Genomic DNA, 21,752 nt, shown 5'->3' with positions numbered 1-21,752 from the left:
AAAGTAAGAAATGGTATCATTACTGAATACAGTGTAGAATTTTCCAGAAGGTGCTGTTTAATTTTCAGACCTGAAGTTGATACTGTAAGTGGACTCCATTCTGTATACAGATTAAAAGGACTAGTTTAGGAAAGACAAGGAGAATTGCTGTTTAGACTTATGAAAGAGTTTTTAGGATGTTCTCATTTAAACCAAAGAGAGTCTAATTTAATTTTTAATATTATGTTGATGTCTGTACCCAGTAATGGGATGTTGAAAATGGGAAACAACTCCAAAATATAGTTGTAAGCCTTTATATGATTCATAAATTATTTTATGTTTAAAAATCAGATTAGAGATTTGTCATGAGAACTTCAGCACTAACTAGGATATTTAAAAGAAATTTACTCACCCTAAAGACCATACTTGAGGTATTTTAGATAAAGAATTGGTCACTATTTGTACCTGGGTCCTGGTAAGGCCCTGTTGATGTCCTCATATAGATTGCATGTTTTGTTGAGACCCATTTTAAAGAATCTTTTAAGTGATACTTGTGGATTGTAGAATTCAAATAGAATAACTGTACCTAAAGTGAAAAATTAAAGACCACCATTGCCCTTTACTTCCTAGAAATATCCACTAGGATACATACAAATAACATTTGATTTAATTTGTAAACAAAAGTGATTATATTACCCACGTTATTCAATTTCTTCATATGCATTGCTATTCATTCTTTTTAACAGATGAATAGCATTCTGTTAAGTTGATGAAATAAAGTGTTTTATATTGTTGCCTATTGATGAAAATTTAGATTATTTAACAGTACTTCAGTGACTTAACTTGTACACATACCTTTGTGTGCTCTTTGGTAAAGTCTTAGATGTGAACATAAAGTGCCACTGATTTTGATCTCCCCTCAGATTTTAAAGGTGTCTCTAAAACCACTGCATCATCAATGAAGAAACCAGGAAATGAGACTGTGTTTAGAAAAATATTCTCCAGCCTAATAATGCTTTGTCCATTAGACCAGTAGTAGTCTCTCCAAGTTACCACCACTGGAGTTACAGAAAGAAAGACTATTTTCCCTGAATTAAAAAATTTCTGGGATCCAAGGGACATTAAATATTATAATATAAATTTAATATACATAATTATATGTAAATTTAATAATTTTGTATATAAAATACTGAAATACACCTCGGATAGCGTGTCTTATTTTTGTAAAATTTCATTAACTAATTTTTTAAATTAATGATTTATTTATACTTGAGTAATTTATTAACGAAACTAGTTTTTCAGTTTAAAATATGTGTTTAATTGTATACTTACTCATTTAGGCCTTATTTGCCACTGAGACTTTTGCTATGGGGATTAACATGCCAGCTAGAACTGTTTTATTTACAAACGCCCGAAAATTTGATGGGAAGGATTTCCGATGGGTAAGTAAAATAATTCATATATTGAAATAACTTTTAACTTCAGTTTTACCTAAGATGATTTTGGCTCATGTAGTCTTCGAGATTTTCAGTTCTAAGTACTTTAAAATTTGTACCTGAGCTAATATGAGTAGTTCATCAAAGTTAAATTTCAGATCCTTTATATTTCTGTCCTTTAGCCAAAAACAAAAACCAAAAAGTAGGTGAAAGAGTTTAGTGATGAGGGATAAGTGTGCAAATGAGTCATGAATGCTTTAATGCATTTAAAATATGTCTAGAATTTTTATTTCTTCAAATTTTAAGTTATTTAAAGCACCTCTACTATAGTGGCTACAGTTGTAGCTCACTGTTTTACTCTTTAGGTTTAAAATAGAGATTTTTTTTTTAACAGGTTTGCACATATGTCTTTCCTAAGGCAAAAGTTGGGATCATGAGTGAAATGGTGAATTGGAGTAAAAATAAATCCTTAATCCAGAAGGAAGTAATTGCTTCTTACCAAACTTAAACTATGGGCCTAGAGCTATGGTAGATACTGAGGATGCTAAATTTAAAACAAAACCAAACTAATCCCTACTGTGAAGAGACTTAGTGCAGGTGGAAGTTTATTTTATGGGCTCTGAGAAATATGTATAGGAAGGATAGAACACAAGAAAAGAAGTTACTTGTATATAAGTGGTCATGGAGGCGTTATAGAGAAGGCCTCTATGTTTTGAGAAGGCCTCAAAGTTTTGAGAAGGCCTCAGAAACTTTCTGTAACTTGTGACTTTTTTAAGTCAAAAGAAGACTATTTCATGTAGAATATAATTTTTAATTGCAAAGTGGATAAAGTCTTCCATATGTTTTATATTTTAAGTTAATGTAAATTTTAAAATTCTTCATCATCAGTTTAAAATTACTTAATTCTTTGAATAAAACTGATGCTACAAGAAAATAAATAAATAAGTTTTTCGTGACTTTACCTGCTCCTTGGCATCCAGTGGACCCCAGGGAAGGGTATGTAGTAAAGTGGGTAATTGAATTTAAGAAAACAACCATTTCTTGATGATTCAAGATCCTAATTATGAAATCTAAAAATCATAATGTGTCAAAATGTAACAATGCCCTTGAGTGCTGTTGAGATTTTATTGGACTGCCTTTTTGAAATGTTCTTTTTTGATCTTTAAGGTTGGTCCCAGGTCGTTAGGTCTGTTTTTGATGCTATCAGTAATATGCCTTCTAGTAGCACAGTGGTTTGCAACTCTTCTTGAGTCAAACATTTTTTGAGAGTCCGAACATGCTGGACCCTTCCAACAGGAGAAAAGTACACATGTACTTACAGATAAAACTTTGCCCAGTGTTCAGGTGGTTCAATTTTACCCTGAAAGACTATGCATGGGAGACTTACTAACCTTTCTCCCTTAGGTGGTTCTTAGTGATGAATGGACTCTTCTGAATGCCAAGGACATACAGTGAGAAAATAGAAATTGTGCTTTTTGTATGTGTTGATTTTTATATTAATCTCATTTGGAAATTAAGAAAATTTGTTATGATCAAGACAGAATTGGTATTTAATAGAGTTTGGGTCATTGTTTGCTTTCTTAAACTTTCCTGTTTTCCAGAATATCTAGTTCAAAGATATTTTTTATGCCGGTGAATTAGCCAGTATTTCTCTATAGCTATTTGATCATTTTGGAGCTAAAATTTAGTTTTGCAACATTATTCTTAAGTGTTTTGCATTTTTGTCTTTTTACTTAAACTTTCCTAAAAGTTCATGTTTTTAATCTTGTTTGCTGTCGTGGAATGTGTAGCTTGTGCTTGTGAACTTTATGATAAGAATAATTTTAAGAATATGTTTTTCACCAGGTTTTCTCCTAAACTTTGCATTTTTAATTATGTTCATTCAGATTTCCTCTGGTGAATACATTCAGATGTCTGGTCGTGCTGGAAGGAGGGGAATGGATGACAGAGGAATTGTAATTCTTATGGTAGATGAAAAGATGAGCCCAACAATTGGAAAACAACTACTTAAGGTAACAAGTTAAGCTTCTGTGCCTTCACCAGGAATTTGAGAAACATACTTCAGGACCACATTGAAATTAAATGTGTCAGTTCAAATACCTCTCTGAGTAGATGAGTTAGTTTACTAAACTGTCTGGGCTTAGGAAGGTGGAAGAGGGTAACTGCTCAAATTGCTGATACTTTGTACCCTACTTTCTGTTCTAATAGGAAAAGAGCAAGTCGTTCAGTGGAGGGCATGGAGATCTGCAGAGGGCAGAAATGTTTACTTTGCCCTCCAAATTTGAGATACCTCTATATCTGCCCACTCCACTGCACAAATCGCTTCTCACTTATCAGCGCAGGAAGTAGGGCAGATATTATCAGTATTGTGCACAGTTATCTTCCTATACCTTTGTAAGCCCAGATAGTTTCATGAATTAATTCTACAATCTACCATTCTAATTCATCCTGTTGAGAGATTATAATATCCCAATAATAAATTTATAAGCTTTATTTCAAATTAACCTGTTCATTTTGCTTGCTTAATATTTGTGTTTTGGATTGTCTAAGAGTTTTGTTTTATTTTGAAGAGCTTCTCAAAGAAGTTTGACCTACCTGATTGCTTTCCTTCTCCTTCTCCATGTATTGATAGTAAGGAATTATTAAGCATATCCATAGAGAACACTATCAATAAGATAGGAAGCTTAACATGAATTAAAATATAAAATTAACTGCCAGCTGATTAGCTACTTAAAATAATCTTCAAAACATGTTAAGACATACATAGGTCAATATCTCTGAAATATACTGTGTTCAACTTCTAAGACTTAGGAACTGCATGGAGAATTTGAGATATGGTTGTAGGAAGCCTGTAAGCTGAAGCAAAAATAGGTAAAGTTCTTTTTTCTTTTTTTTCTTTTAAATGTTTTTATATGAGTAAAGACAAAGCTTATCTGTACATATTCATAGTGATCATATGGTGTCTTATTTTCAGTTTTAAAGATTAACACTTGGAAACCCATCTTTAAGTGTCCATATAACTTTAGTTCTTTCTTTTAGGGAAATGGTCAAGACTGAAAATTTGTGTTAGTCTTTAAATTTTGTCGCATATAATAAACACTATTTTTCTTACCTCGTACTCTGTGTATGGAAATAATCGAGTCAGGAGGTAATATTTTAATGGCAGCATCTGGTTCCTTTAGTACAGATTTTTTCATTCCATTTACTTGACATCTCTAGATTTGTTACCCTGTAAGTGTAAATTTCTATTGTCTTTCATTTCATTTAATAAAAGGGTTTTTAAATTTTATTGTGCAAACAACATTTAAGATGAGATCTGCCCTCTTAATAAATTATTATGTGTAAAATATATTGTTGACTGTTGTATAGCAAATCTCTATTTATCTCACTTGACTGAAACTTGATACCCTTTAATTAGTAACTTTCCAATTACTCCTCCTCTCAGTCTCTGACAACTACCATTCTACTCTTTAAATCCATGAATTTGACTATTTTAGATACCTCATATAAGAGGAATTATGCAGGATTTGTCTTTCTGTGACTGGCTTGTTTCATTTAGCATAATATCCTCAAAGTTCATCCATGTTACATATTGCAGAATTTTCTTCTTTAAGAGTAAATAGTATTCTGTGTAGTTACAGTCCTCCCTTGGTATTCTCAGGGGATTGGTTCCAAAACCCCCATGTATACTAAAACACCAAAATGAGAGGATGCTCATGTCTCTTACATAAACAGCAGAGTACTTGCTTATAACCTATGCACATCTTTCGTATACTTCAAATCATCTCTACATTACTTATAATATGGAATACAATGTAAACGCTATTTAAATAGCCATAAATACAGTGTATATAGTTGCCTGTGCTGCATGACACATTCAAGTTTTGCTTTTTGGAACTTTCTGCAATTTTTTTTCCCAAGGATTTTGCGAGCCACAGTTCATTGAATCCTCAGATAGGGAACCCGAAGACACTGGGGAACGGCTGTATAGCCATATTTTTTAGCATCAAATTGGGATACTGTAATACTGAAAGAAGAGACTATTAATAATTATATCACTATATCAGGTATAAGTTGGGGTTGTCCTGGGGTCACTTGGATACAATGTTAAAATGCTATGTTGAGTTTAAGGTGATGGAGAATTCAGATAGGTGTATTCTACAGCAGTTTGAATATAGAAGCAGAGCTTGAGGTTGGAAATAAACATTTGCAATATTGAAGCCCCACATTTCTTAAAGGAGGTAATAGTAGAAAAGAAAAATAATAGTAAAAAGTTGGTCTGTTTGCAAAATTATGAAGTAGCTGAAGTTGTCTTTCATTCCTCTCTTCCCCAAGAATGTGATTTTCATACTAACTCCACATATCCCTTTGGCCCTATTTTCAAGGAAAGTGGATAAAAAATAAGGTTTTAGGGACTTACTAACTAACCCCCTAGGGTAAATGGCTCTTGATTTTTCAGGAGTTAAGGAATACCACCATTTGAGACTGTTGAAAGTTCTGCTCCTTCTCCTCATAAAATCATATATTCATACATTTATAATTCTGAATGCAATAAGGCTGGCTTATGAACCTCAATTTAAAAGCCTCTGAATACCCTAACAGTGTTTGTGTAGTTTGCTATGCCATTTAAAGATTTGCATGTTTTGTGACACTTCTAAATATTTCAGCATGTATCTCCCAAGAATTTGGTCATTCTCATTTGGGTACTACATAACAATTTTCAATCTTAGGAAGTATTTGCATTTAGAAAAAAGTATTCCTGGGCTTCCCTGGTGGTGCAGTGGTTAAGAATCCGCCTGCCAGTGCAGGGTACACAGGTTTGAACCCTGTTCCGGGAAGATCCCACATGCTTTGGCGCAACTAAGCCCGTGCGCCACAACTACTGAGCCTGCGCTCTAGAGCCCGCGAGCCACAACTGCTGAAGCCCGTGCGCCTGCAACCCATGCTCCTCAACAAGAGAAGTCACCGCAATGAGAAGCCTGCTCACCACAAGGAAGAGTAGCCCCCGATCCCCGCAACTAGAGAAAGCCCGCAAGCAGCAAGGAAGACCCAACGCAGCCAAAAAATATATATTTAAAAAAAAAGAAGGAAGGAGGGAGGGAGAGAGAAGAAAAGAAAAGAAAAGAGAAAGTATTCCTGAAGAAACACTGTAAGAAAAGTTTAGATCTCAAGGAAGTATTTTGGACATAAACCTTGTTGCAAATTAAGGTCACACTATTGTAACTAGCCCTTCTTTGGTAACAGCCACAATTAGGAGGAGAAAGAGGAATTACCAAAGTGTTGACAAAGACTGGTCTGTAAATTTTGGGGAAACATTTAGGCAGTTTTATGTCATTTCAGGAAGCTGAGAGTTTCAAAATAATTTTTTCTGAATGTCATTTTGAAATAAATTTAGTGTGCTCTATTAGCATAGGCCAGGTTATACTGCAGTAACAAACCTAAATCCAGTAACTTAAAGGTTTGTTTCTCTTTACTTGTTCATTGCACGTTTACAAAAGAGACTATGCTTATTATTGTTTAGGGATTCAAGCTGATAGAGAAACCACCATCTTGAACATTAGCAGTCACTGTGCCAGCAGGGAAAATGTAGCTTTTCACACCAGCAGTTAAATATTTGACCAGGGAGTGATAACATCACTGAAACTTATTTGCCCTCCCCACTGAGGGCAAAATGTGTAATCCTGTCAAGTACCTAGAAGGCAGAGAGCTAAACATACTTGGCCAACAGTATTTTAACTGCTACTGTCCTAGTTGGTGTTTTTTTTCCCTCCTTCACTTTCCCAAAGATCAACTGTTTATCACTTTGTATTGGTCATTTAAAGGAAAGAATACATTTCTGTAGTATTCCTTAGCGAAGACTAAACTGTTAAGCAGTTCAGGAGGTTAAAAATATTGTTATGAATTTATTTTTAAAATCTATAACATTGACATGTTTTTTTCTCTCAGGGCTCAGCTGATCCACTAAATAGTGCTTTCCATTTGACCTACAACATGGTCTTGAACTTACTACGAGTAGAAGAAATAAATCCTGAGTACATGTTGGAAAAATCCTTCTACCAGTTTCAGCATTATAGAGCAATTCCAGGAGTAGTAGAGAGTAAGTATAAAATTACCATAGCAGCCTCATTTAGCTAGGGTAGACCAAATAGCAAAATTACGGTGTCATTGACTGCTTTAGCCATTGGTTTTTTTCTGGTAAGCCAAATCATTGTAACCAACTAGAACATTTTAAAATAAAAGAAAACACTATCAGGACATAATTCTATGGTTAATTCAAATTTAATATAATTTATTGTTATAGACATATCACATGATAATTCATATTCATGAATAATATTCAAAATTAATATAATGCTTTCTAAAGTCAAAGAAGTAAGTGTTCTATTGTAACTGTGTTCAAGTAGAATTGTGTGTTGATCCTTATTCTAGAAGATCGTGGCTGATTATCATATAGAACTGATTAAAATCTAAAACAGAAGCAAAGATTTAAAATTCTGGTTTGGGTAAATCTTATAAAAACAATGCATAGTTGTAAAGAAAAAAAAAAACCCAAATTTTGCAAAAGATACAAAGGAAATTTAAGACCATTTGTAATCTCACACAGACAGCCACACAACCACTGCTAACACTTCATGGTTCTTCAATCATTTTTATTTTTCATACATATTTTTCATATTTTTTTCAAAGTCGGGATTAACAATGTTTTGCTAATAACAACAATGTTATTATAGTTGATATCATTTGTTAAACATTTATCATATGGCTAACCTTGTGTTAAATGCTTTACATTAACTCACTGATTCTGGCTTTTTAAAATTTAATTTCAATTATTCTTTGAAAGTATGGTTTTTAATAACTGCATAATATTTTCATTTTATGAATGTACTATGATTTATTTAACAATAAAGGCAAATTTGAGATATCTTTCTATCGTGGATAGGATACTACCACTCAATTTTATGCACCTGAAAGTAAATGAAGTGTAATAATATACCTTAAAAAAATGAAAAGGCTTGGAACATCCAAGTAAGTTAAATTCTCATTTTTTTTACCCTTACCTGGATGACATCATAATTATTTCCTCTTAATTTCTTTGGTCTTAATTAAGAGAGCTTCTTCATTACAAAATATAGAGCTGGAAGAAGCTTTGGCATCATTTTACAGGTGTAAAAAAATAAGGCATAAGAGAAGTTAAGTCTGTATATAAGGTTACACATTTGATTGATGGCAGGTTTGACTTGGACTCCAGTTCCTAACTAACCCATGCTGTTTTTATTAAAGTGTGGGTCATCCCTTTTTAATATGACAAGAATAGATGTAGTAACTTCTCTGGCTGAAAAAAAGACAACAATGAAAAAAATTCTTGGGCTTCAGTGGCTCAGTGTTTGAGAGTCCGCCTGCCGATGCAGGGGACTCGGGTTCGTGTCCCGGTCTGGGAAGATCCCACATGCCACGGAGCGGCTGGGCCTGTGAGCCATGGCCACTGAGCCTGCGCGTCCGGAGCCTGTGCTCCGCAACGGGAGAGGCCACAACAGTGAGAGGCCCGCGTACGGCAAAAAAAAAAAAAAAAAAATTCTTGAGCTGGCTGATATTAAGACTTACCTTTGGGCTTCCCTGGTGGCACAGTGGATAACAATCTGCCTGCCAATGCAGGGGACACAGGTTTGATACCTGGTCCGGGAAGATCCCACATGCCATGGAGCAACTAAACCCGTGCGCCACAACTACTGAGCCTGCACTCTAGAGCCCATGAGCCACAACTACTGAAGCCCGCGTGCCTTGAGCCCATGCTTCGCAACAAGAGAAGCCACCACAATGAGAAGCCCGTGCACCGCAACAAACAGTAGCCCCCGCTCGCCGCAACTGGAGAAAGCCCGTGCACAGCAACAAAGACCCAACACAGCCTTAGATAGATAGATAGATAGATAGATAGATAGGTAGATAGATAGATAGATAGGTAGATAGATAGGTAGGTAAATTTATATATAAAAAAAGATGTCAGATTTTTGATTTTTTTTTTTTTTTTTTTTTGTGGTACACGGGGCTCTCCCTGTTGTGGCCTCTCCCGTTGCGGAGGAGCACAGGCTCCGGACGTGCAGGCTCAGCGGCCATGGCTCATGGGCCCAGCTGCTCCGCGGCATGTGGGATCTTCCCAGACCGGGACACAAACCCATGTCCCCTGCATCAGCAGGCAGACTCTCAACCACTGCGCCACCAGGGAAGCCCATGAGTCAGATTTTTTAAAAATATTACTTTTTAAAACATTGAAGTATAGTTGATTTACAGTATTGTGTTGGTTTCAGGTGTACGGCAAAGTGATTTGGTTATACACATATATATGTATATATCTATGTTCCTTTTTTAAAATTCTTTTCCATTATAGTTTATTATAAAATATTAAATCTAGTTCTCTATGCTATACAGTAAAACCCTGTTTATCTAATTTATATATGGTAGTGTGCCTTTGTTAATCCCATACTCCCAATTTATCCCTCCCCCACCCTTACCCTTTGGTAAAGTAAGTTACTTTTTAAACTTCACTTTCTATTATTCTTTTGTAATTCCATAGAAAATATCCCAGATACAGCAGGGGATAGAGGGAGAATTCTCCAAGTATTTTCCCATTTATTTAAAGCCCTTAGGACTTCTAGCTGGGCTCAGATTATTCAATATGACTTTGAACAAGACTGCTACCCACACTGTGAGCTTAAACATTGCCACCAGGACTTCCCTGGTAGTCCAGTGGTTAAGACTTCACCTTCCAGGGTAGGAGGTGCGGGTTCACTCCCTGATCAGGGAGCTAAGATCCCATATGCTAAGATCCCACATGCCTCAGGTTCAAAAACTCCAAAACAAAACAGAAGCAGTATTGTAACAAATTCAATAAAGACCTTAAAAATGGTTCACATAAAAAAAAAATCTTAAAAAGAAAAAATTGGGGGCTTCCCTGGTGACGCAGTGGTTGAGAGTCCGCCTGCCGATGCAGGGGACGCGGGTTCGTGCCCCGGTCCGGGAGGATCCCACATGCCACGGAGCGGCTGGGCCCGTGAGCCATGGCCGCTGAGCCTGCGCGTCTGGAGCCCGTGCTCCGCAACGGGAGAGGCAAGCCCCAACTGTTGTTGCTGTTGTTTTCAGTGTGGTTCTAACTGATTTATGTTTTAAAAGGATTGTTAACATAACCTCCTACCCCCTGTGTTGCTACCACATACTTGAATCTTCTTGCAATTGAATTATCCTTGCCTTTCCCTTAGCTCTCTTTTTAAAGGGGTGAGACCTGTTTTGCTAATATTTTGGAACCAACAAATAGACTAAATATCAAAAGTATATTTAGTGGAAGAAGTAGGAATTTAAGTGATGAAAGTGATAATTGTGGGGTAGTTGCAACACCTTTAGTAGTTTGCAGGGCTGAGCTGTGTGACCAAAGAGCACGTAGTGTAAGAGGAGATGGGTAGAGGTGATAGGGGCTATCCTCTGTGCTTTTAAATTGCAGAATACATCTTGAATGAAATTTATTTCCATTTCACTTATTACTTGGAAGAGTATGATTCCTTTTGCTATCGATACATAGAATCTTTTCAAGAGACCTGGTGTTATTTTTACCACCTTAAGTATACCAAAATTAAAATGTAGACTGCTATCTTTGGAAGTACAGAATTAATCTTTATTTTACAAATACACTGCTTTAATTTTTACAACAAACTTAAATGGCTGTCATACATGAGACGTTTTTCATTTTGATTTACTGAATCCACAGTAGATTTTCCAGTGAGTCATAGAGTAAAAATTCTTGGGGCTTCCCTGGTGGCACAGTGGTTAAGAATCCGCCTTCCAGTGCAGGGGACGTGGGTTCAAGCCCCGGTCCGGAAATATCCCACATGCCGTGGAGCACCTAAGCCCATGTGCCACAACTCTGAGCCCACATGCCACAACTACTGAAGCCCGTGCACCTAGAGCCCATGCTCTGCAACAAGAAGCCTGCACACCGTAACAAAGAGTAGTTCCCGTTCGCCGTAACTAGAGAAAGCCCACACACAGAAATGAAAACCCAACACAGCCAAAAATAAATAAATAAATTTACAAAAGCAAACAGTATTTCCCTCATGGGGTTGTGAGAATCAACAACAACAACAACAAAAAATGTTTTTTAAAAAAATACAAAACAAACAGTAAAAATTCTAGGATTTCTGGCTTCCCTGGTGGTGCAGTGGTTAAGAATCTGCCTGCCAACGCAGGGGCACGGGTTCGAGCCCTGGTCTGGGAAGATCCCACATGCCGCAGAGCAACTAAGCCCGTGTGGAGCAACTAAGCCTGTGTGCGACAACTACTGAGCCTGTGCTCTAGAGCCCATGCACCACAACAAGAGAAGCCACCTCAGTAAGAAGCCCACACACCTCAATGAAGAGCAGCCCCCGCTTGTCACAACTAATGAAACCCCACGCACAGCAACGAAGACCCAACGCATCCAAAAATTAATTAATTATTTATTTATTTTAATTCTAGGATTTCACTGTTCCTTTACTGGAAAGAAAAATGGATAGAGAAATGCAGATTTAATTTTAATCCTTTTGTTTAGTTTCATTAATAGATAATGCCATGGTTAATAGCAGGAGCTGTGGAGTTAGACATGGGTTTGAATACAGACTGCTTCAGCCTTAGTTTGCTCTTTTATGCAATTGGAATAATATCTAGTTCATCCAAATCATGAAAATTAAATGAGATCATTTATGTTAAATTCTCAGTAAGTGCTTGTTTTAATTAATGATAGTAATGCCATACATCAGTAAAGCCATTTAAACTTTAACCTTTTGTAAAATTTGCTCAGTACTGGGAGTAGCAGTCCATTTCCCCATCACTCACAGGTCTGTATCTATTGCACGTTTTATATGATACAAATACAATTTTGGAACCCCATCGCCCCTCTCCCTCAAAAGGGGGAAGTTGATTGCAGACTGTCTTAAGAGTTTATGGGCATATCTCACATGCTGTTTCCTAAGATACTGAGGCTTTCTTATGGCGGTACACTGCAGGAAAACCAGCTTATTATACTGAGGTTCCTCTACTTTTTGATTGGTGTGCAAGATATACTTTCCTTAATTTGGGAAAAAGTGGGCTGCACCTAAACTAACTTCCTGGAGTGGTATATATCTGTATTTAGAGTCCTAGATATAAAACACATGTGATTTCTTACTAGATACAAAACACATGTGATTTCTTAAACTGTCTCTCAAACTTTTGATTCATTAGTTAAGTTGCCTGAGAACAGAAGTGATTTGGAGTGGAGGATGGGGGCAGTATTTAAGCATCAGGCAGAATCTTTGTGTATCATCTCTCCATAAACAACTCCTGTCAGTGCTTATTTAGTATTCCACTGATACCTGCAGTGTTACTTTGTAACTTTTGGTAAGGCAGCAAGATTAGCATTTCAGTGTATATTTTTCCTTTTCATATAACCTCTTATTGACTTTAGTCTGCCACATTTTTTAAATCATATCTTCTTCTGATAATGTTTACTCTCATAACGTGTTAAGAATAGCCTTCTATTCTCAAATGAAAGGAATACAGTTCATGTAAAAAGTAATGCAGTTCATTTAAAAATAACCAGGATAATGCAATATGCCTAAGAGAGTATAAAAGACCAGAAGTTAGAGGTAAAAACAAAAAGCAAAGAAAAGATAAAAAATTCCAAAGAACATATCTCAATACTTCAGCAGACTTTTCGGCAGATCTGACTCTGGTGTCACTAAAAATAAGCAATTAATACAAATAAATAGGCTTAGAGGAGGAGGACATGGTCTGCAAACTCTGGGTCTCCTCACACATCCCTGATAACATTTCAGTCTCTTCCTATAGCTAATTTTTCATCCAACTTTTTAAATGTCTAAATGTGTCTTACTTAAAATGTGGTGCCCAGAGGTAAATAGTATTTTCTATGGGAGGTCTGACCAGGGACAAGTACAATGGAAGTATTGTTATTGCTCTTGTTGACTTTTCTAAGAAAGAGAGAAGTCAAGTGCAAGGAGAGCTGTAGAGAGGAGTGTCACAGTTGGTGCCAGATGTTGACCCAGTAGATTGCATGCTAAAAGTTCTTCGCACAAATTGACCTAAGCCCCCTTTCTACAAACGCAAGTGCAGGAACTTAATAATAGTATATGTTACAGAGATACATATATCCTGTTTTTTAAACATATGGTTAAAAAATTATGGATTTAGGTTTTTTACCAAAATTATTTATGAAATTATAGTCTTCATCAACAGATGGAAATTTATATGTATGTATTTACTTTGGAAAGATTCCTGAGCATCTGGAGATGAAATGAGATGGTTTGTTCATTGTTAAGGATGAGGGAAATCCTGGAACTGGACCTTAGGGTTCTGATGTTTGGTCCTGCTCCCATGTGGCATGTGATTTGGGTCAGGTCTCCTAATTGTGATTCGAGTCCCAGAAGAATAATACAGATATTATAGCAACTATTTTGAATACTTAAAAGCATTAGGAGGCTCAGATTAAATAATTTTAAAAACTGCTTTTTCTCCTATAAAGTTCTCACCACATGTGAGCTGCCCTTGCCATCATACACCCTCAGTTAGCTCCGTCTCTTAGGGTTTCAGCTTGAGTCCAGATGTTCTGTGGAGCTAATTCTTGCTCATTCTGCCCTGCAACCCTCCTCTATTATGATAAAAACAAAAAAGCTACCAGCCACCATGTAGTTATTCTCTATCTCTTTACAGATGGGAAATGCTGTTAAGTTGACTTTTTTTTTTCTCTTGGGGTGCTTTCTGAATGCATATTGTTTGTTCTATTCTGGTACACCCCTCAGACCCCAAGATTATTCTTTCATACCTCAGTTCTATAAATCTGAACACAAGAAATCCTCAATGATGGGAAGAAGAGTCAAGAGTTGCCTGGAAGGCATATTCTTTTCCAAAAATAAGTCATTGTCTAGGACTAACAGTGAAATGAAGCAGGACGAAGTCCTCCTGTCATTGGAAGTGGTTGTACCTTCTGCAGGAAAGGACTCATGGATAAACTCCGCGTTGAAGCCCTGGGGGCCAGGCTATACTGGATACTAAGGATATAAGGGTGTCCAGGTGAGGGTTGGCTCACAGAAGCTCATAGAAGCTCATAGAAAAACTTGAGGGGCACAGAGGTAAGCTGAGGCTGGCAGGGCTGGTAAGGGTTCTTGAAACTGAGTCTGCAGGAAGGAAGTCCCTTGAGGCAGAGTTCTCTAGTGATCAGCTCACAGGAGCAGGATGCAGGGTTACAGTGTGCCAGTGGAAATTAGGAGCTGCCTATGACGCAGGTGGGTACTCTTCAGAGGGAAGGAAGAGAAGTGACTTCTAAATACTTTCTTTAAATTATTTTTTCTTTTTTTACTTTTAAAATGGGATGCCTCCTAAGTGAATTTTTAAGTTGGTGTCATCTACTTAGAGTAGATGCAGAAAGGAAAAGACCTGGGAAATTGGAGAGAGAAACAAACTTTTAATAGTTTTTTGTTTGTTTGTTTTTAGTCAGAAGATCTAACTTGGTGACGACATCTTTCCCTTCTGTCTCCATGCAGTAGATTGGATTTGTTGTTGTGTATAAGGATGACTGTGTGGGGTGGGAATTCAGCCAGAAGTTGGACATGCGTGGGGTATTAAGGAGGGTTCAGAAATCAAAAACTTTGCTTATTCCCATGCCTGATATCATAGTCCTAGGCTATCACATTTACCTTTTTCCATCTTTCCAAAAAAATAAATTAACAACCTAAATGCCTAAAAGAGTGCAAAAGACCAGAAGTTAGCGGGAGCAGTCTGTGAGAAGGTTGAAGATGATAATTTTAAAATAATAATAATAATACAGTAATATCCTTCCTCAGTGTTTACAGTGTGCTATACTGTTAGCTAAGTACTTTCCATATGTTCTGTCAGCCTCTAATTATAGCCTTGTGGGGTATGGCTACTATTGTTATCCTCATTTTGTGAGTAAAGAAACTGAAGCACACAGGTTAAATACAGGAGTTTGGTCAATGGAATAGAATTGAGAGTCCAGAAATAAACCCATATATCTGTGGTGCTGCTGTGATAGTTGATAGCCACATGCAAAAAAAGTGAATTTGGACCCTTACCTCACACCATATACACAGATTAACTGAAAATGGATGAAAGTCCTAAATAAACAGCTGAAACCATAAAACTCTGAAGAAAACATAGCTAAAAATCTACATAACCTTAGATTTGGCAGTGGTTTCTTACATAAGATACCAAAAGTACAAGCAACAAAAGAAAAAATAAATAAATTGGATTTTATCTAAACTTTAAAACTTTTGCACTTCAATATATACCAACAATAAAGTGAAAAGAAAACCCACAGAGTGGGAGAAAATATTTGTAAATCATGTAACTGATAAGGGTCTAGTATCCAGAATATATAAAGACCACTTACAACTCAGCAACAAAAAAACCAAACAATATAATTTCTTTTACTAAACATCTTTATTGGAGTATAATTGCTTTACAATGGTGTGTTAGTTTCTCCTTTATAAAAAAAGTGAATCAGCTATACATATACATATGTCCCCATATCTACTCCCTCTTGCGTCTCCCTCCCACCCTCCCCATCCCATTCCTCTAGGTGGTCACAGGGCATCATGCTGATCTCCCTGTGCTGTGTGGCTGCTTCCCACTATCTGTTTTACATTTGGTAGTGTGTGTATGTTCATGCCACTCTCTCACTTCATCCCAGCTTACCCTTCCCCCACCCCGTGTCCTCAAGTCCATTCTCTAGGTCTGCATCTTTATTCCTGTCCTGCCCCTAGGTTCTTCAGAACCTTTTTTTTTCCCCCCATATATATGTGTTATCATACGGTATTTGTTTTTCTCTTTCTGACTTCACTCTGTATGACAGACTCTAGGTCCATCCACCTCACTACAAATAACTCAATTACATTTCTTTTTACGGCTGAGTAATATTCCATTGTATATATGTGCCACCTCTTTATCCATTCATCTGTCAGTGGACACTTAGGTTGCTTCCATGTCCTGGCTGTTGTAAATAGAGCTGCAATGAACATTGTGGTACATGACTTGTTTTGAATTATGGTTTTCTCAGGGTATATGCCCAGTAGTGGGATTGCTGGATCGTATGGTAGTTCTATTTTTAGTTTTTTAAGGAACCTCCATACTGTTCTCCATAGTGTCTGTATCAATTGACATTCCCACCAACAGTGCAAGAGGGTTCCCTTTTCTCCACACCCTCTCCAGCATTTATTGTTTGTAGATTTTTTGATGATGCCTATTCTGACCGGTGTGAGGTAATACCTCACTGTAGTTTTGATTTGCATTTCTCTAATGATTAGTGGTGTTGAGTGTCTTTTCATATGTTTGTTGGCAATCTGTATATCTTCTTTGGAGAAATGTCGATTTAGGTCTTCTGGCCACTTTTGGATTGGGTTTTTTGTTTTTTTGATATTGAGCTGCATGAGCTGCTTGTAAATTTTGGAGATTAATCCTTTATCAATTGCTTCCTTTGCAAATATTTTCTCCCATTCTGAGGGTTGTCTTTTCATCTCGTTTATGTATTCCTTTGCTGTGCAAAAGCTTTTAACCTTCATTAAGTTCCATTTGTTTATTTTTGTTTTTATTTCCATTTCTCTAGGAGGTGGGTCAAAAAGGATCTTGCTGTGATTTATGTCATAGAGTGTTCGGCCTATGTTTTCCTCTGAGAGTTTTATAGTTTCTGGCCTTACATTTAGGTCTTTAATCCATTTTGACTTTTACTTTTGTGTGTGGTGTTAGGGAGTGTTCTGATTTCATTCTTCTACATGAAGCTGTCCAGTTTTCCCAGCACCACTTATTGAAGAGGCTGTCTTTTCTCCATTGTATACTGTTGCCTCCCTTATCAGAGATAAGGTGACCATATGTGTGTGTTTATCTCTGGGCTTTCTATCCTGTTCCATTGATCTATATTTCTGTTTTTGTGTCAGTACCATACTGTCTTGATTACTGTAGCTTTGTAGTAATACGTCCGAAGTCTGGGAGCCTGATTCATCCAGTTCCATTTTTCTTTCTCAAGATTGCTTTGGCTATTCGGAGTCTTCCGTGTTTCCATACAAATTGTGAAATTTTTTGTTCTAGTTCTGTGAAAAATGCCATTGGTAGTTTGATACGGATTGCACTGAATCTGTAGATTGTGTTGTGTAGTCATTTTCACAATGTTGATTTTCCCAATCCAAGAACATAGTATATCTTTCCATCTGTTTGTTTCATCTTTATTTTCTTTCATCAGTGTCTTATAGTTTTCTGCATACAGGTCTGTTGTCGCTTTAGGTAGGTTTATTCCTAGGTATTTTATTCTGTTTGTTGCAGTGGTAAATGGGAGTGTTTCCTTAATTTCTCTTTCAGGTTTCATCCTTAGTGAATAGGAATGCAAGAGATTTCTGTGCATTAATTTTGTATCCTACTACTTTACCAAGTTCATTGATTAGCTCTAGTAGTTTTCTGGTAGCATCTTTAGGATTCTCTATGTATTATGTCATGTGACCTGCAAACAGTGACAGCTTTACTTCTTCTTTTCCGATTTGGATTCCTTTTATTTCTTTTTCATCTCTGATTGCTGTGGCTAAAACTTCCATAACTATGTTGAATAATAGTGGTGAGTTTGGACATCTTGTCTTGTTCCTGATCTTAAAGGAAATGGTTTCAGCTTTTCACCATTGAGAACGATGTTGGCTGTGGGTTTATCATATATGACCTTTATTATGTTGAGGTAAGTTCCCTCTGTGCCTACTTTCTGGAGGGTTTTTATCATAAATGGGTGTTGAATTTTGTCAAAAGCTTTTTCTGCATCTATTGAGATGATCATATGGTTTATCACACTGATTGATTTGCGTATATTGAAGAATCCTTGCATTCATGGGATAAACCCCACTTGATCATGGTGTATGATCCTTTTAATGTGCTGTTGGATTCTGTTTGCTAGTATTTTGTTGAGGAGTTTTGGCATCTATATTCATCAGTGATACTGGCCTCTAGTTTTCTTTCTTTGTGACATCTTTTTCTGGTTTTGGTATCAGGGTGGTGGTGGCCTTGTAAAAAGAGTTTGGAAGTGTTCCTCCCTCTGCTATATTTTGGAAGAGTTTGAGAAGGGAGGTGTTAGCTCTTCTCTAAATGTTTGTTAGAATTTGGCTGTGAAGCCATCTGGTGCTGTGCTTTTGTTTGTTGGAAGATTTTTAATCACAGTCTCAGTTTCAGTGCTTGTCTGTTGGTCTGTTTGTATTTTCTATTTCTTCCTGGTTCGGTCTCGGAAGGTTGTACTTTTCTATGAATTTGTCCATTTCTTCCAGGTTTTCCATTTTATTGGCATAGAGTTGCTTGTAGTAATCTCTCACAATCCTTTGTATTTCTGCAGTGTCGATTGTTACTTCTTCATTTCTCATTCTACTGATTTGAGTCTTCTCCCTTTTTTCTTCATGAGTCTGGCTAATGGTTTATCCATTTAGTTTATCTTCTCAAAGAACCAGCTTTTAATTTTATTGATCTTTGATGTCATTTTCTTCATTTCTTTTTCATTTATTTTTGATCTGATCTTTATTTCTTTCCTTCTGCTAACTTTGGTTTTTTTTTTTTTTGTTCTTCTTTCTCTCATTGCTTTAGGTGTAAGGTTAGGTTGTTTATCTGAGATGTTTCTTGTTTCTTGAGGTAGGATTGTAGTGCTTGCTATAAACCTCCCTCATAGAACTGCTTTTGCTGCATCCCATAGGTTTTGGGTCATCGTGTTTTAATTGTCATTTGTTTCTAGGTATTTTTTTGATTTCCAATTTGATTTCTTTAGTGATCTCTTGGTTATTTAGTAGTGTATTGTTTGGCCTCCATATGTTTGGTTTTTTGCAGATTTTTTCCTGTAATTGATATCTCGTTCCATAGCATCGTGGTCAGAAAAGATAACTTGAAACGATTTCAGTTTTCTTAAATTTACCAAGACTTGATTTGTGACACAGGATATGATCTATCCTGGAGAATGTTCCAGGAGCACTTGAGAAGAAAGTGTATTCTGTTGTTTTTGGATGAAAGGTCCTATAAATATCAATTAAGTCCATCTTGTTTAATGTATCATTTAAAGCTTGTGTTTCTTTATTAATTTTCATTTTGGATGATCTGTCCATTGGTGAAAGTGGGGTGTTAAAGTTCCCTACTATGATTGTGTTACTGTTGGTTTCCCCTTTTATGGTTGTTAGCATTTGCCTTATGTATTGAGGTGCTCCTATGTTGGTTGCATAAATATTTACAATTATGTGTTCTTGGATTGATCCCTTGCTCATTATGTAGTGTCCTTCTTTGTCTCTTGTAACATTCTTTATTTTAAAGTCTATTTTATCTGATATGAGTATTGCTACTCTGGCTTTCTTTTGATTTCCATTTGCATGGAATATCATTCTCCATCCCCTCACTTTCAGTCTGTATGTGTCTCTAGGTCAGAAGTGGGTCTCTTGTAGACAGCATATGTACAGGTCTTGTTTTTGTATCCATTCAGCCAGTCTGTGTCTTTTGGTTGGAGCATTTAATCCATTTACATTTAAGGTAGTTATCGATATGTACGTTCCTATTACCATTTTGTTAATTGTTTGGGGTTTGTTATTGTAGGTCTTTTCCTTCTCTTGTGTTTCCTGCCTAGAGAAGTTCCTTTAGCATTTGTTGTAAAGCTGGTTTGGTGGTGCTGATTTCTCTTAGCTTTTGCTTTTCTGTAAAGGTTTTAATTTCTCTGTCGAATCGGAGTGAGATCCTTGCTGGGTAGGGAGTAATCTTGGTTTTAGGTTTTTCCCTTTCACCACTTTAAATATGTCCTGCCACTCCCTTCTGGCTTACAGAGTTGCTGCTGAAAGATCTGCTGTTAAACTTATGGGGATTCCCTTGTATGTTATTTGTTGTTTTTCCCTTGCTGCTTTTAATATTTTTTTTGTATTTAATTTTTGATCATTCAGTTAATATGTGTCTTGTCTTGTTTCTCCTTGGATTTATCCTGTATAGGACTCTGCACTTCTGGAGTTGACTATTTCCTTTCCCATATTAGGGAACTTTTCAAATATAATCTCTTCAAATATTTTCTCAGTCCATTTCTTTTTCTCCTCTTCTTCTGGGACCCCCTATAATTCGAATGGTGGTGCGTTTAATGTTTCCCAGAGGTCTCTGAGACTGTCCTCAATTCTTTTCATTCTTTTTCATTTATTCTGCTTGTCGTAGTTATTTCCACTCTTTTATCTTCCAGGTCACTTATCCATTCTTCTGCCTCAGTTATTCTGCTACTGATTCCTTGTAGAGAATTTTTAATTTCATTTATTGTGTTGTTTATCATTGTTTGTTTGCTCTTTAGTTCTTCTAGGTCCTTGTTCAAAATTTCCTGTATTTTCTCCATTCTCTTTCCAAGATTTTGGATTGTCTCTGCTATCATTACTCTGAATTCTTTTTCAGGTTGACGGCCTATTTCCTCTTCATTTGTTTGGTCTGGTGGGTTTTTACCTTGCTCCTTCATCTGTTGTGTGTTTCTCTGTGTTCTCATTTTGGTTAGCTTACTGTGTTTGGGGTCTCCTTTTCGCAGGTTGCAGGTTCGTAGTTCTTGTTGTTTTTGGTGTCTGTCCCCAGTGGCTAAGGTTGCTTCAGTGGGTTGTGTAGGCTTCCTGGTGGAGGGGACTGGTGCCCATGTTCTGGTGGATGTGGCTGGATCTTGTCTTTCTGGTGGGCAGGACCGTGTGTGGTGGTGTGTTTTGGGATGTCTGTGACTTTATGATTTTAGGCAGCCTCTCTGCTAATGGGTGGTGTTGTGTTCCTGCCTTGCTAGTTGTTTGGCATAGGGTGTCCAGCACTGTAGCTTGCTGTTTGTTCAGTGGAACTGGGTCTTAGTATTGAGATGGAGATCTCTGGGAGAGCTTTCGCCATTTGATATTACATGGAGCCTGGAAGTCTCTGGTGGACCAGTGTCATTAACTTGTCTCTCCCACCTCAGAGGCACAGGCCTGAAACACGGCCAGAGCACCAAGACCCTGTCAGCCACATGGCTTGTGTTACTGCAAAAATTATCCCGGTCCTCAGAACAGTCTCTCTACAGCTTTGAGTGGAATTCAAAGTTCAGTGCAATTCGTGTAAAAACAAGCAACCCAAGTTCATAGGTCACACTGGTTTCCATCCACAGTGTTCAGGGTCCATGGAACTCCTGACCTGCTAGTGTTGGAGGGTCTCTTGCAGGGGCAAGGAGTGGCTTGGCTCACCATGGGGACAAGGGCAGTGACCCTAATTTTTAAATGGACAAAAGATCTGAATAGACATTTTTGCAAAGAAGATATATATAAGTACATGAAGAAGATA

At 37.0% G+C, this 21,752-nt stretch overlaps 1 protein-coding gene across 1 annotated transcript in view; it reads left to right on the top strand.

Moving 5' to 3' along the window:
• Positions 1 to 21,752, top strand: part of MTREX (Mtr4 exosome RNA helicase) — a 136,842-nt gene that overhangs the window by 56,984 nt on the left and 58,106 nt on the right. Inside the window, exons 14-16 of the mRNA XM_060009488.1 lie at positions 1,320 to 1,421; positions 3,302 to 3,427; positions 7,362 to 7,512. Coding sequence (XP_059865471.1) covers positions 1,320 to 1,421; positions 3,302 to 3,427; positions 7,362 to 7,512 — 379 coding nt within the window. The remainder of the gene's footprint in view (positions 1 to 1,319; positions 1,422 to 3,301; positions 3,428 to 7,361; positions 7,513 to 21,752) is intronic.

The sequence above is a fragment of the Delphinus delphis genome, chromosome 3 (genome assembly GCF_949987515.2).
Source record: "Delphinus delphis chromosome 3, mDelDel1.2, whole genome shotgun sequence".
Lineage (NCBI taxonomy): Eukaryota > Metazoa > Chordata > Mammalia > Artiodactyla > Delphinidae > Delphinus > Delphinus delphis.
Note: the sequence above shows the minus strand (reverse complement) of the source record. Positions and strands in the feature narration are given on the sequence as shown.